The sequence below is a fragment of the Arachis ipaensis genome, chromosome B7, assembly GCF_059453495.1.
Source record: "Arachis ipaensis isolate K30076 ecotype BB chromosome B7, ASM5945349v1, whole genome shotgun sequence".
Lineage (NCBI taxonomy): Eukaryota > Viridiplantae > Streptophyta > Magnoliopsida > Fabales > Fabaceae > Arachis > Arachis ipaensis.
In genome coordinates this window covers 14,744,486-14,759,139 of record NC_142442.1, presented here as the reverse complement: position 1 = coordinate 14,759,139, position 14,654 = coordinate 14,744,486, and the positions used below count along the sequence as shown (strand labels likewise).

Genomic DNA, 14,654 nt, shown 5'->3' with positions numbered 1-14,654 from the left:
TTGGGCTCGAGTAGGGGCACTGTTCATACCCTGGCCCAATAAATAGGACCCAGGATCCAAGCAAAGAAGCCCAACCCAAAGGGGTTGGCCCTCCCCCAGTACCGGCCTTCATTCCCAGAAGTCGGTACTGAACACGACCTACTCCAAAGAAGTCGGATACGAGGGTTAGCTGGCAGATAACACTCATTCGAATGAGTAACCGCCCCTAGAAACTCTCTAACCACTTCATAGAGCCATATCTTAACCTCCCTAAGATATGGGAACGGTTATCCACCTAAAAAGGTGGCACTACTTCAGCGGTGGTTATTGGTTCACCACTATAAATACCCTGACATCCCTCAGGTATCACTAAGTTCCAATACATTCTAAACTTGCTCACACTCTTGCTAACTTAGGCATTGGAGTGTCATTGCAGGTACCACCCCCCATTCTTCCAGACGCGCAAGTCGAACGGAGGAACACCGAGTTTCAGGTGCACCAGCTGGCCACCTCCCTCACACGTTTGGGTCAACCAACGTCATCCGGCCCACTAATCTCCGGTTACCCACCGTAACAGTACTAATTTCTCAAGCTAAGAACAATAAATTTAGAGTTATAGAGTAAAAATAAGCTAAAATTGTAAACTGATTTGTATTTCGCTGGCTACAATATAATAAGGGTTGTCGACACTCGACAAACATAGACAAAAGACTATGAATGAGTTGAGATGCCCAATCCGACAAGTAAAATGGCAAACTCCGCGAAAGTGTCAGGACAGTAAATGCTGACAGTGTGTGTTAACGAACTCAATCCCATAACCAATAAACAAAGTACAACACTATTAATTCATGTGGCGATCCTCTTACTGTTTCAATATCCATGACTGTAAAACAATATCCATTATCCAGGACTGTAAAACTAAAAAAAATTAGTTCCACTCCACATCCAAACTTTTTTGCTAACATAGTCTACCCAAGTTAATCATAACTCTACATAACCTACTTACATAGTGCACGCGAGAAATCCTGTTTTTTTACGTGTTTTTTCTTCTTTCTCTTCTGACGCGTTTCTTTTCCTCTTTCTTTTTTTTGCGTTCTTCTTTTTTTTTCGTGTTTCTTTTTTTTTTTTGCGTGTATCATTTTTATAGTCGTTCTTTTATTGCTGCTGTTGTTGCTATATTTTTTTTTCTTTTACTCACCTTCCTATTAATTTTGTAATATTATGTATTTTTTTCTTTGTTTGATTTTTTTTATTTTTATTAAGAGTAAATAAGAAGATGAACAAGAAAAGAAAATGATAATGATGAAGAAGAATGAGGAGGAAGGAGAGTTTTAAATTATACAAAATTTATTAGGAAATAACACTGAAATTTTCTAACTGTTACACAGAAGCTTCTCAATTTTGATACGAAAATTTTTAATTGTGAGACAAGTTTTTAAGAGGGGTTTTCATTAAGTAATTAAGGTGCATTTTAGATTTAATTTCGGTGCATTTTGGATCTAAATAAGGTGCACTTTTGGTCTGAGCTTGTTTTCGGAATGCACCTCAATTAATTCTAAAATTAAATCCAGAATCCACCTCAATTAACTCAGAAATGTACCAAAATTATTTAGGTAACGTTTGTTTTGAGGTACTGAGATAGAGACTGGAAGACTGAGACTCAGTATCATGTTTGTTGGCTCAGAGACTGATACTAAAATTTCTGTCTCTGTTCCCAAAATTTCAGTATTTCAGTACCTCCAAAAAGTGGGGACACAGGAGACTGAAATTTTTAGAAATGGAGACTGAAACTTTAATAACATTTTATACCTTTTATCCTTCGTACAAATTAAATTAGAACTTTATTCTTGTTTTCATTTCTATCTCCCACTTTGCACCAAACAGAATACTGAAATTTATTTCAGTCTCTGTCTCTAAGTCTCTGTCTCTCAGTATCAGTCTTTCAGTCTCTGTCTCTCTACCAAACGCTACCTTAATGATTGCGATACACAAACTCAGGTAAAAAACAAGCACACAAACAAAGACGGAATCTTCTTCTTCTCCTATTTTCTCTCCATCGTCGTTCTTTTATTGTTGCTGTTGTTGTTGCGTTTTTTCTTTTTCTCCTTTTCTTCCTAGTAATTTTGCAGCATTAATTTTTCTTCTTCTTTTTTTTATTTTATTCCTCTTGAGAGAATGAAACAAAAAGAATTATGAAAAAAAAAATAAGAAAATGAAGAAGAAGAAGCAGAAGATGAGGAGGAGGAAGAGAAAGAGTTTTGAATTATTCATTAGAATAAAAATACACCGAAATGTCTTAACAATAACACATAAACTTCTTAGTTTTTACATTGAAATTTTGCTACAAAAACACAAAAATATTTTTTTTAATGCTGCATTTTTTTATTCTTTTTTTTCCGTATTTCTTTCTTTTAGTTAAATGAATGTAGGTTTATTCTCTTCATAGTAATTTTGTTTTTATTCTTGTTAAAAGAGTAAAACAAAAAGAAACATGAGAAAGTAAAATAAAAAGAAAAAGATGAATAAGAAAAAAATTATGATGAAAAAGAAGAAGAAGCAGCAGCAGATGAAGAGGAAGAGTTTTGAATTATACAAAACTTATCAGAATAAAAATACACTAAATTTTTTTAACAATAAATAACATAAATTTCTTAGTTTTTACACCTAAATTTTGCTAAAAATACACAAAAATATTTTCTTTAATGCTGCATTTTTTTTCTTATTTCTTTCTTTCTTTTAGTTGAATGAATGTAGGTTCATCATTTTCAAGTAGTTTTGTAGCATTATATGTTTTTTCTTTTTCTTTGTTTGATTTTTTTTTGTTTTTATTTTTATTAAAAGAGTAAAACAAGAAAAAATTTGAGAAAGTAAAATAAAAAAATTAATAATAAAAAAAAAGATGATGACGACGATGAAAAAGAAGAAAAGGCAGCAAAAGATGAGGAAGAAGAGGAAGAGTTTTGAATTATGCAGAACTTATCAAAATATAAATATACCAAAATTTCTTAGCAATGGCACATAAATTTCTTAGTTTTTACACCGAAATTTGCTACAAAAGCATAAAAATGTTTATTTTAATGCTGTATTTTTTCTTCTTTTTTTCCTTATTTCTTTCTTTCCTTTTTCTGTTATAATATAAGAAGAAGACGACGATGATGATAATAATGATGATTGAGGAGGAAGAGGAGGAGGAGATCAAAAAAATTCAAATGAAAAAAGAAAAAGGAGAAGGAGATGGAAGTGGTGATACCGACGATGGTGATAAAGGAAAAAGGAGAAGAAATTGCAATGAGAAAAGAAGGAGGAAGAGGAGGAGGTGGTGACTACCATAACAAAAAAAATAATAGCAAAAAAAAAAAAAGAAAAAAAGGTGAAAAAAATGTGCGCATCGAAATTTAAAACATTAAGAAGAAGAAGCAGGAGCGAGAAGAAAAAGAACGTGCGTGCGTGTATGTAAATAACTTAATTGAACTTAGTTAAGTAAATCACTTGATTGTATAGATTTATTCAAAAAAAATATCACAAAATACTTCTTCTCTCCGTGAATTAACTTCTCCATCTCTCTCATTTTCGCTTTCCAAATCCCTCTATTCAACGGCAGATCCAGAAATTTTATAAGAACGGGGCCAAATTAAATATAAAATAAATTAAAATATAACATAATAAAAAATTAACAAAATATAATTTATAGTATATAGATCAAAATTAATAATTATATTATATAAAAATTAACATTCAACTACATACTTTGGGATTTTGGTATTTTTGAAATTGGTCTGTGATATTTCATATAACTAAAATTATCAATTTACCATCTGAAATAAATTTTTTGAAGCATTTTCTTTTTCAACATATACAATTATATAATATGCTAAAAATTCGTCTTTCATATTGTTTTAAAGTATTGTTTTAATAATTTTTATTGTTTAAAAAATCTATTCAATTGTTATTGTTGTTATAAAAAGAGTCAAAACAAGAATTTTTTTATAATTATTACTTTTTACATTAATCAAAACCTATATTTTTTAATAACTTTTTAATTATTTATATATTTATACGCTTTTATTATTTTTTAAACTTATTTGTTAATTGCTACTAATATATTATAATATATATTATAATTTATACGTATTAAATTACTAATATGTAAATTTATTTTAGTGTGTAATATACAAAAATATATTAATCAATAATAATATATATTAATTATATAATAATAATAAACTAATAGTTAAGTATTGTTTTAGTACCAAAAGTTTAGCGCCAAAATCGAAACTGTCCCTTATCTAATTTTCACCCCTCCCTCCTCCCTCCTCCCCCCTCCCATAACTCCCTCACTCCCTCACTCACCCTCCCTAACCCCCTCAGCCCACTCCCTCACCCCCTCAACCCCCTCGGTAACCCCCTCACCCCACTCCCGTAACCCACCATCCCCTTCCTGATGCCATTCTCTTTAAAATTCCAACCCCAATTTCAACTTCAATTTTTCTTCTTGCCGCCCTACTTATTCGTTTCTAGTGTTCGCCGCCGCCGCCGTCGCGTGGTAATCGGGAGGGGGACCCCGCTGGCGCTGCTTCTTCTTCTATGACTGCCTTTGCTTCTTCTTCTGTGACTGCCTCTACTTCTTCTTCTGCTCTGCTTGAACTTCTGCTTCTGCTTGAACTTCTGCTTCTTCTTGAACTTTTGCTTCTGTTTGAGTTTATGCTTCTTCTTCTGTGATTTTTTAATTTTTTTAATTTCTGTTGTTTTGGTGTTTTTAGATTTGAAAACTGAAATTGTAGTTGATGATTATTGAATTATTGTTTATTGAAATTGATGTGATTATTGAAATTGTTATGCTTCTTCTGCCTCTGATTTTTTTGTTGATTTATTTTGTTTTGTGAATGTTGCTGTTAATTTGTTTTGTTATGAGTAATGAATGACTATGGTGGTAGTGGTGATGGTGGTGAGAAAAGGGAGAGGGAGGAGGTGGAAGGGGATTGGGGAAGAGTGAGAAGAGAAAGGAAATTGGAGAAGAGTGAGAAGAGGAAGGGGAAGAGGGGTGGGTGTCCTCCGGCAGTAGTAATTGCCATGGCGAAGGTGAGAAGAAGAGGGTGATAGTGAAGAGCAGAAGGAAGGGGATTGGGGGAGAGGTGGGGGGAGAGACCGAAGAGATGCTGGGGAGTGGGTGGGGTGGGGTTATGCTTTTTTTTTTAAATATTATTTTTATTAATAATGAAGGATAATATGGTAAAAAAAATTAAAGTGAAAAAGGACAATTTTACAACGTTTTGTAACGTTGAGGATGATTTTAATAACAAAAAAGATCGGGATGAATTTGATTTTCGCCCCAGACCTTAGGGACGATTTCAGTACTTAACCTAACAAATATTAATGAGTACAATAAAGAATCCCGCTAGTACAGTACATTGACTCCTCATATTTTTTCTTCTTATTATTATATATGACAAAAACTAATGATATAGTATCCATTTAATTAAATAATTTTATAGATATCTAATTTAATTTAACTGTGTATTCTTTATTTTTTGAGTTAATTATATTTTAATTGTGTACCATTATTAATATAAGTATAAATTTTTTAAAAATTTATTAATTTGCTTGATCTATTTTAATACTAGTGTTAAAATCTACTGATATTATAATTAGATGATAAGTATTAATTGTTATTCATATAGTGTCAAATTAAAATACTATTAAAGTAATACTAACAAATTTTATATTTATTTTTATATTTATTATTTTTAAAATTTAAAACTTAAAAGACATTAACGAAGATATATATTTTAAATTTAAATTTTAAAATTTTTATTATTTTTTATTTTTTATTTATGTGAAACAAATTTTATCATGCAAATATCCTCGAATACTTCTCCGTTGACAATTTCGCCTCCAACCGGAAATCAATCTTCTCATTTGAGTCTGATGAAGCTGTCTCCTTAATTCCATTAACCAATACATTTGCTACTCTTGGAAACTCTTTTACGAGTAGTGACTGTTTTGTTACACTTCCGTTTGATGCCACTGAAACCTTTTTTCCCTGCTTCACGGCGGTTCGGTGTACCGATATCATTGGAATTGGCATCGGTACAGCATGTTCATTGGAGGAGAATTTTTCGTAGAAATTATGGTGAAATTCGGGCCCTTGGTGAATTAGGGTTTTGGCATTTGAAGGTGATTGGGTGTAGAATATAAAGAAAAATGAGATTCAAAAAATTAAGAATCTTTTCATGTGTTTAAAATTAATAAATTAGTAAACTAGTAGCTTTAAAAAATTAATGAGATTCTAATAACTATAATTTGTATTTAATAATATTTTGTATAGTACTCATTAATATTTTTTATTATACACTAAAAATATTAATGAGTACAATAAAAAATAGTTAAATTAATAATTACTTTATTATACTGGTAAATATTTTTATAGGAGAATGAATATTTAATTATGGTATAAAATAAAAGAATAAAAATAAATATAATAATAAAAAAATGTGTATAGTAAAATGTAAATTTCACATAATGGATGTTGTACTCAGTGAATCGTAGAGGTAGACTTATAATATATAAGAATAATAAAAATTTTTACATAAATATATCGAAGTATATATAATTAAATAATATAAAAACATTTAATATTCATTTTTGTTTGTTATTTGTAAACCTCCTAAATTAGTATATAATTAGTCAATAAATTGAATTTTAACAAGAAAAATTAGAAATAAAAATCTTATATTAAAATAGGATAGACCTCTTTAAAACGAGAATTTTAACACTAATTTCGAAAAATTTGGCCTAAAATTGAATTGAACAGATCGAACCGGTTGGCTGAACCTAAACCGAACCCGTGGGTCCAATCGAACCCATCAAACAAATGAGCCAAGGGCTCATCTTCTTCCCCATTTCAGCAGAAATCATCGCTGAACACAGCCAAGGGAGAAGAAGGGCTCCAAACCCTCACCATAACATTAATCCACCATAACTTCTTCATCCGAGCTCCGATCGCCGCACCGTTTGTGGCCACACGTCCACCGCATCTAGCTCTACGATTCTATCAGATCAATTTTATAGGTAAGCTTCAATCTCACCCCAGCCTCTCTATCCCTCAATTTTCGAAATTAACGGGAACCCATGTTGAGATTTTGTTTAATTTGGTACTCTAGGTTCAATTTAACTTGTAGATCTTGACGGATTTAGTTCGTTTAGTCCATGGGCACGGTGAGAGTCCTAAACCCTAGTTTTTCTTGTTTGAATTATGTTGGATATTGAATTGTTGGATATATGTATGTATATATATGTGTTAGGTGTATGAATGCATGATATGGAGATTCTTGGAATCATTGGAAGCTTGATTTAAGAGTTTGGTAGAGTTAGAGTTAAATCTTGGTGATTGAAGCATTGCCCTTTTGCCTTGTGGTTTGCTTTGGTTAATACGTTGAAATCGGCCAATGTATGGTTTAGGTTTCACGTGTATAATATATAATGTCGTGTGAAAACTTAGGCTAGAAAACCTTAGGATAAGCTGAAATGATTATGTGTATTGGATGTTTAATAATAATGATATGGTTTGAGTATGTGTGGTATTCACTTGGTTTTGTTGGTATTGGAATGATGAATGATGAGGTGATGATGTTTGAAGAACTTGTGATTTTGGCATTATGTAAACTAGCGGCTTAACAGGCACTGCCGTACCTGTTCAGCCGCTTTTCTATGGGATTTAAAGTTGATTATTTTAATGATTTTTAAAATTTTAAATTTGAATAACTTAAAAATAATAATAATATAGAATAACTTATGCTAATATAGAAATGTTTAAATTAAAATAATCATATATTACCTACCTATAAACAATAACAATATGAAAATGATTTAATTATAATGAATACATACGTCACTTATCTACAAATAACATAATCCATAAAATAGTAATTATTGTAATATATTATCTTCTTCTATCTAACTCAGTCATAAAAATAAATATAAAAATACGATTATTTACAAAAAAAATGAGCTATATTCAAAAGTCATTTTTTTTTGTTTAGGGACCTTTTTTTTAAGTGGTAAACCAAAGTACGGATCTGTATTTGAAGAATCTTTCATGTGCATGCAAAAAGTGTAAAGAAGAAAAATAATTATGTCTTTTTTTTTGGAAATTATAGATCAAACTATAAGTAAAAACGTTAAGATAAACCTAAAGTAATTTCTGAATTTATACCGAGTAAAAATCTTTAGCAATTCCTCATACATCTCCTTATCAATAAATTCTTGAGCCTTGAAGAACTACAAAATTTAGAAATCAATAAAATATACCATATGCCAATACATATTTCATTATATTTGAACGACAATTTAATAATAAAAAAAATAAAACCTGTAAAATTGAAATTTCTTGTTTGAGATTGAATTTCCTACACATGCACAACAAAGGAAGCCATTAAATCCTCTGTAGAGCATTCAAATCTATAATTATCCGATATTACCTCTATTTTGTACGGTTTCTTAATTTAATGATAGGTATCTGCAATGTTGTTCTTTACTAACATCAGTTGGTTCCGCTCCTGTGAGTTTGTTGCTGGAAAAAGAAAAATGTTTAATTTATTATCATTGGTTTAAAATTATTTTTTGTAACTTTATTCAACATGGGAAACATAATCTCCGTTACAATTTCAGAGTAATCTTTTAAAATTTTAGGCATATACTTTTTCCCTTTATTTAATAGTAAAAAAGAACATAGAAAGGGGATAGATAATAGGCATATCAATAACATTTTGATTACGATGATTGCATTACCTTGTATGTTGTTGGAGCAGTATTTCCTTTTTTATCATCTTCCAGAATTGGGTCTTGTCTGTTTTAACCATTCCTCCCCCAACCAATAGAATAAATTTGAAGGGAATGAACCTATTAGATAACATATGATTATGATTACTAACATAGAAATAGAAGTATGTATGTTTAATGCAATTTTGACAGTAATTAATTTAAAAAATTACTTTATTGTCTATTGGTTTGATTGATGCAATTGCTTGCTCATCTTTTCATGCACTCCAGAGACTTTGGTATCCTTCTTCCTGTAATTGATATTTGTTAATATATTTCTTGTATATCTAGTATGTCTTAGTTAATGATAATTAGTACGTATTTGTTGCGTAAAACAGATGTTCAAGCTCGTCGTCTTTATCTCCTGACATATATTAATGAGTTCCTTTGAAATCAAATCGTCTATTAAAAAAATATAAGTCGTTAGTCGTCAATAAATTGAAGTTTGTATACAAAAATATCTATATCAACGAAAATGATTTAAAGATTAAAATTATATATAGACTGAATTGTACCAAGAAGTAACTACACACATACTTACTAAAAACATAAATTACTTGTGGTGAAGGTAACAATATTTCTTTGAAAACTACATTTCTGATAAATTCTCCACTTGTTCCATCTATATTTCCTTCTTTGACTAAGATTTTTGTTGTTGACTGAGAAATACTTCGAGACAGAGCAACATATAATTGGCCATGACTAAACACATGTTTAAGGAGATAGATCCCTACTTTAGGAATGGTGTGTCCTTGTGATTTATTTATTGTTATTGCAAAACTCAACCTTACAGGAAATTGCTTCCGGATAAGTATAAAAGGCAGTCCTAAATTCTCTGTGGTTTTGTGTTTTATCCGAGGCAAGGAAGCTCTTCTTCCACAGTGATGGCCGGTTAAAATTTCTACATCCAACATGTTTTGAAAAGTTCCACGACATAGTAACCTTGTACCATTGCATAAGCCAGCCTTAGGGTCTATGTTTCTTAATAAAGTGCCCCTTTTTTCACCTTCAACACATGAGGTGACAACCCGCTTGTAGAAACTGAGTTAAGGTATTCTTGTTGATATAAATTATTAGCATCTCCTTCTACCTCATCAAATAAGACTAAATTTTGTTCTTCTCCTGGAAACTGGTTGATAATTATATCATTAAGCTGTTGCACATCCTGATTTGTTGGCGTCAATATTGCCCTTTCTACCATGTAAGAAGGGTTCCACCCATGAAATTGTAAGTTTGAAAATATTTCTTCTATTAACTTGTGTAACGATGTTTTACCCTCCCACGAAATTGCCATATTTGCTTGTATCCGTACAAAGTCTTCATGTATGGTGGGCTCAATTCCATCAGACCATCACCAATGCGCATAAGATACTCAGCAAAAACATGATCATTAGAAGATCGCATATTTTGTCGCAAATGGAGAATTTTAGTGGAAGCTCATAAATGAGACTTAACTATAGAAGCTGAAATTATTTGTGACTTACTGCCTTTTGGTACGACAGGCGGTACTTGGTGGAAATCTCCTCCCATCACCATTACTTTTCCACCAAATGGCATACCGTTTGCTAATATGTCTCTTAGAGTGCGGTCTAATGATTGCACTGATTCTTTATTTGCCATTAGTGCTTCATCCCAGATGATTGCCGTTGTTTGTCTAATTAGCTTTGCAAGATCTGATTGTTTGCTTATGTTGCAAATGGATGATGGTTCTGCATTAATTGGGATCTTAAACCTAGAATGAGCTGTTCGACCCCCAGGCAATAATGTTGCAGCTATTCCTGATGATGCAGTTACCAAGACAATATGACCCTTATTTCTCAATTCTGCAATTATAGCTCTGTAAAGAAATGTTTTGCCTGCTCCTCCTGGCCCATCAATAAAGAACACTCCACTTTCTCTTCGATCAATTGTATTCATAATGCACTTGAAAGCTTTAGATTGGTCATTGTTCAATCTTTCTATGGAACACAGGTCTTTCTGGGGTACTTCGATTGACAGTTCTTCTTGGATAACTCTGAGTATCGAGTTTTCATTGTCATTTTCATGAGTTAGAGCTGGCAAATCGTATTGTGTAATCTGTTTTCTATGCTGAAGGAGTATATCATTTATATCCCCGAGTAGCCGATTTGTGAACACTAAGGCTGTTGTAGTGCTGGTTGACGGATAATCATCCACCATATATGAAAAAAATCCATCTCATACGCTTCTTACATCTGTAGGCTCACAAAATATCAAGATGGTTGCAAACAACCTTCGTAAAGCACATGGCAATCGTAAAACAGAAGCCTCAACCAAACACGCACAGACGCTACTGTCACTCTCTAACAATCCTCGGTGTTGAGCAGATTGCTTGAAGGACGAATATTGGACCCCATTCATTGTTAGCAAGTCATCCCAACTGATTGGTCCTCTGACATTAGATAACAGAATACGCAAATAGAATTTTTCTCCTTCTGAAGGTGATACAGTATAAATTCGACCGATGGATCTCCTTTGTGTCTTGCGTTGACGCCATTCCTTTTCCTTGTTGTGTCAAGCGTAATACTCTGAAATTTTTCTGTACAGAAGATGCCTAGATTGTTGGTCCTCCTAACGATTTAGGGCAAAGAATTCAGTGAGCATTATTCTAGAGAAATAATCATCATTAAGTATTTCAGGAATGGTTTGGTGATCATAGAAGCTCACTTGATGTTGATTTGGCAAATGAATTTGTAACCTTTCCACTGATGGATACATTCGGTAAAGGTTAAATTTAAATATTCTCCAACATGCCTCTGGAGCAGTGATCCATCTTGCATCAACAAACTGTTGGACCTCATCAACATTAGAACCGTTGTGAACTTCCATTGCAACCCAGTCTGGACCCTTGTAGCAATACTTGTAGAGATACTTTATACTCTTGATACTACTACATATCTCAACATTAATATGGCAATCATACTTTAGTAGTAGCCATGGGTTGTACGGAACTACCCAGCTATTGTCAACTGTGATATTTTGGTTAATTGGTACTGGTGTGTCGAATCGTCACTTATATTGCGGATATGAGTTGTCACCTCTTCGTGTTTCTGCTGCGAACTCTTTTGGGTAGTTGCGTTTATATTGGCTATTTTTCATACAGGGTGAAGATTGATTAAGTGTTTCGCAAGGACCATGAATCATATGTTTTAGCACTGCATCATATAGGTGTGGTTCTACTTCTTTAGATGGTATCTCTGCACGTACCAAACTATCATAATGTTCCGGGTCAATTAACTTGTCATTGTTTTCTAAGATTAGTAATATATGTACATGTGGCAACCCTCTTTTTTGAAACTCAGTGACATAAATATAGCTCTTCACCTTTTCCAAGACACCCTTAGTAATTACATCCTCTTTCAGCTGTTCAAATTTGGCTCGAAAAATTCTTGTTGTTAGATTTGGACGATCTTGTGGAGTTTGAACTGGGTTGAGTTCTGAAGTTATTTCAGTCCAAGATGGATTGCATGTCATTGTGAGAAAAATATCTGGCTTGCCCTCTTTAAGAACAATCGTCATTCCATCTTCATATCGTTGGGTCATGTCGCGATGGCTACCAATGAACGACGATGGTAATATTGTTCTTTTTCTTCCAACATTTTCTGGATACAAATATAGAGAGCAATAAAAATAGTTTTAATAATTATTTTGGGTAATTCTTAATGATTTACGAAGTAGCAATTAGATACAACAATATTTACCTACATTGGTTTCTCCTGTGTGCAAGGCATCTTGTAAGCCTTGGTATAATTCAGCCTGTAATTTCTTCTGTCTAGTTTGAACCCATCTTAACTTTTCAGTTTCAATTTTTACATAGTTATCAACAACATATTGTTGTAGTAGTCGCCCTGCTTGCAATACGGTAGAATGATCATCGGGACGGATCTACAAATTTTTAAGAATTTGCAAAAAAGATTAGATACATTGAACAATTTTTTGGCAGAATTTTATTGAAGTCTATACTGCGTAGGAAATAGGGATTTGTACCTGGAGCATATAGCTATTATATGTTCGGCATGATACTTTGCCACCACTTTGACTTCGAGTATTGATATCCCATCCATGAGTTCCAAATGGAAAAAGAAGAGGATATTGTAGTGGATCGTAATAGCCAACGAATTTCTGAATCCTTCGTAGGCTACCAGTATGAGTTTGCACCTTAATATCTCATCCACGAATCATTGTTTCAATGTCATCACCAACAATTATAGCTGCTACCTGCGACGCAGTTGGAAGACTATATTGTGGCTGATTAGCAGGTCGCTCTCTAATGACCAAACTACACTCATGTACATCTGACCGTTGTGCAAGCTGGCGAAATACATGGAGAAAAGGATTATACCGGTGTAGCAATTGTTGTAACTTGAAAACCAATGTTTCATGTAGTTGTGTGTTCTCCAGCATCCTATTCTGCAACTCGTGCTCAGTATCATATATGTACAGTTGCAAAAAACGTGGTCGCATGCCCTGATCCAGATAAAATCCCCCTATACTGTGATATATTGAGCCTTAAGCACGAAATGTATATATACCACGACCTGTTATAGCTAGTTGTTCGTCTATGTACACACCACACGAAGTGAAGGAAAATACATGATTGTATCCACGAATATGTTTTCTAAAATGGTTTCCTTCTGCAGAGGGGTCCAGGAAGATTTCAAGCAATTCCTGAGGAGCATTTACTCAGGAAAGAGAGACTTTTTCCCCATTACAGCACATCTCGAACGTCTCATGGTGAAATAGACGTGCGCTACAGTAATGACATGTCCTTGGGATTGGTAGCGGAGTTCGAATTATTGTTGCATCCTCTTAAAAATTTCGAGCACAATTGTGGGATGCTCGAACATTTTGTCTAATTTCTGTACTCGCATTAAATTTACATATATTTGGTTACATTCATAATGAAAATCAGAAAATGATTAATTTTGTAACAACTAAAAAAATAGGATTTTGGTGATTATAAATACAAAGAATTACTTCCATTATAGTGATCATAAAAAAGAGATAAGTAACTATCAAGTATTTAAGTGATGTTTCAATAATTTTTTTTAATTTTGTTACACTGTATAATATTGTAATGTTGTTTGACTTTATTTTTTTCAAATTTTGTTATTCAGATATATTTAACAACCTTAATTATAAAATATTTTATTTTATTCTTTCAACCTTAATTATAAAATATTTTATTTTATTCTTTATAAAGATGTTTTTTATTCGTTAAATAAATGTTTTTATTCTTTTAATTATAAAGAAATATTATTTATTATGTATCAAAATAGTTTTATTCCTTTTTTTAATAAAATTATTTTGTTTAAAACCTTTTATTCGAAACTGTTATAACCAAGTTAAAACCACATACGATCTATAACAACATTATATTATTTTAAATATTTATTATTTTCTTATTCCATTATATGTTTTTGAGTTATATGTTAACATTATGTTTGTTATGGACTATTTTTTTTTAGATTAAATAGTCAATACAATATAGTTTGAGTCTGAAATAAATAAAAAAAATTTTAAAAATGCTATCTTTATATAGCATATTTTTTTTGTATAAAGTTCTCAGTTGCATCAGTTGTCTTATAGCATTTTTTAGTTAATTATCTTATATAGGGTATGACGATTTTTGCCTTTGACTAAATTTTTTAGTTTGTATGTTTTGTTTCATGTTTTAAATGTTTAGATATTACTGGTCGAAGTAATACAATTGAAGATAATATTGGTTCATATTTTATTTGTTCTATTACTTCTAATTATTTTTATTTTGTATGCTTTCCCCTAGAGTTATCATTTTAATTTTTACTATTCATTTTATTTCCTGAAATATATTTTATTTA

The 14,654-nt window shown here is 31.9% G+C and overlaps 1 protein-coding gene across 1 annotated transcript in view; it reads left to right on the top strand.

The window, feature by feature from the left end:
• The window catches only part of LOC107609274 (outer envelope protein 80, chloroplastic), a 29,082-nt gene extending 15,499 nt beyond the window's left edge, over positions 1-13,583 (top strand). Inside the window, exon 16 of the mRNA XM_088493100.1 lies at positions 13,455-13,583. Coding sequence (XP_088349226.1) covers positions 13,455-13,486 — 32 coding nt within the window. The 3' untranslated portion in view covers positions 13,487-13,583. The remainder of the gene's footprint in view (positions 1-13,454) is intronic.
• Positions 13,584-14,654: the final 1,071 nt, after the last annotated feature.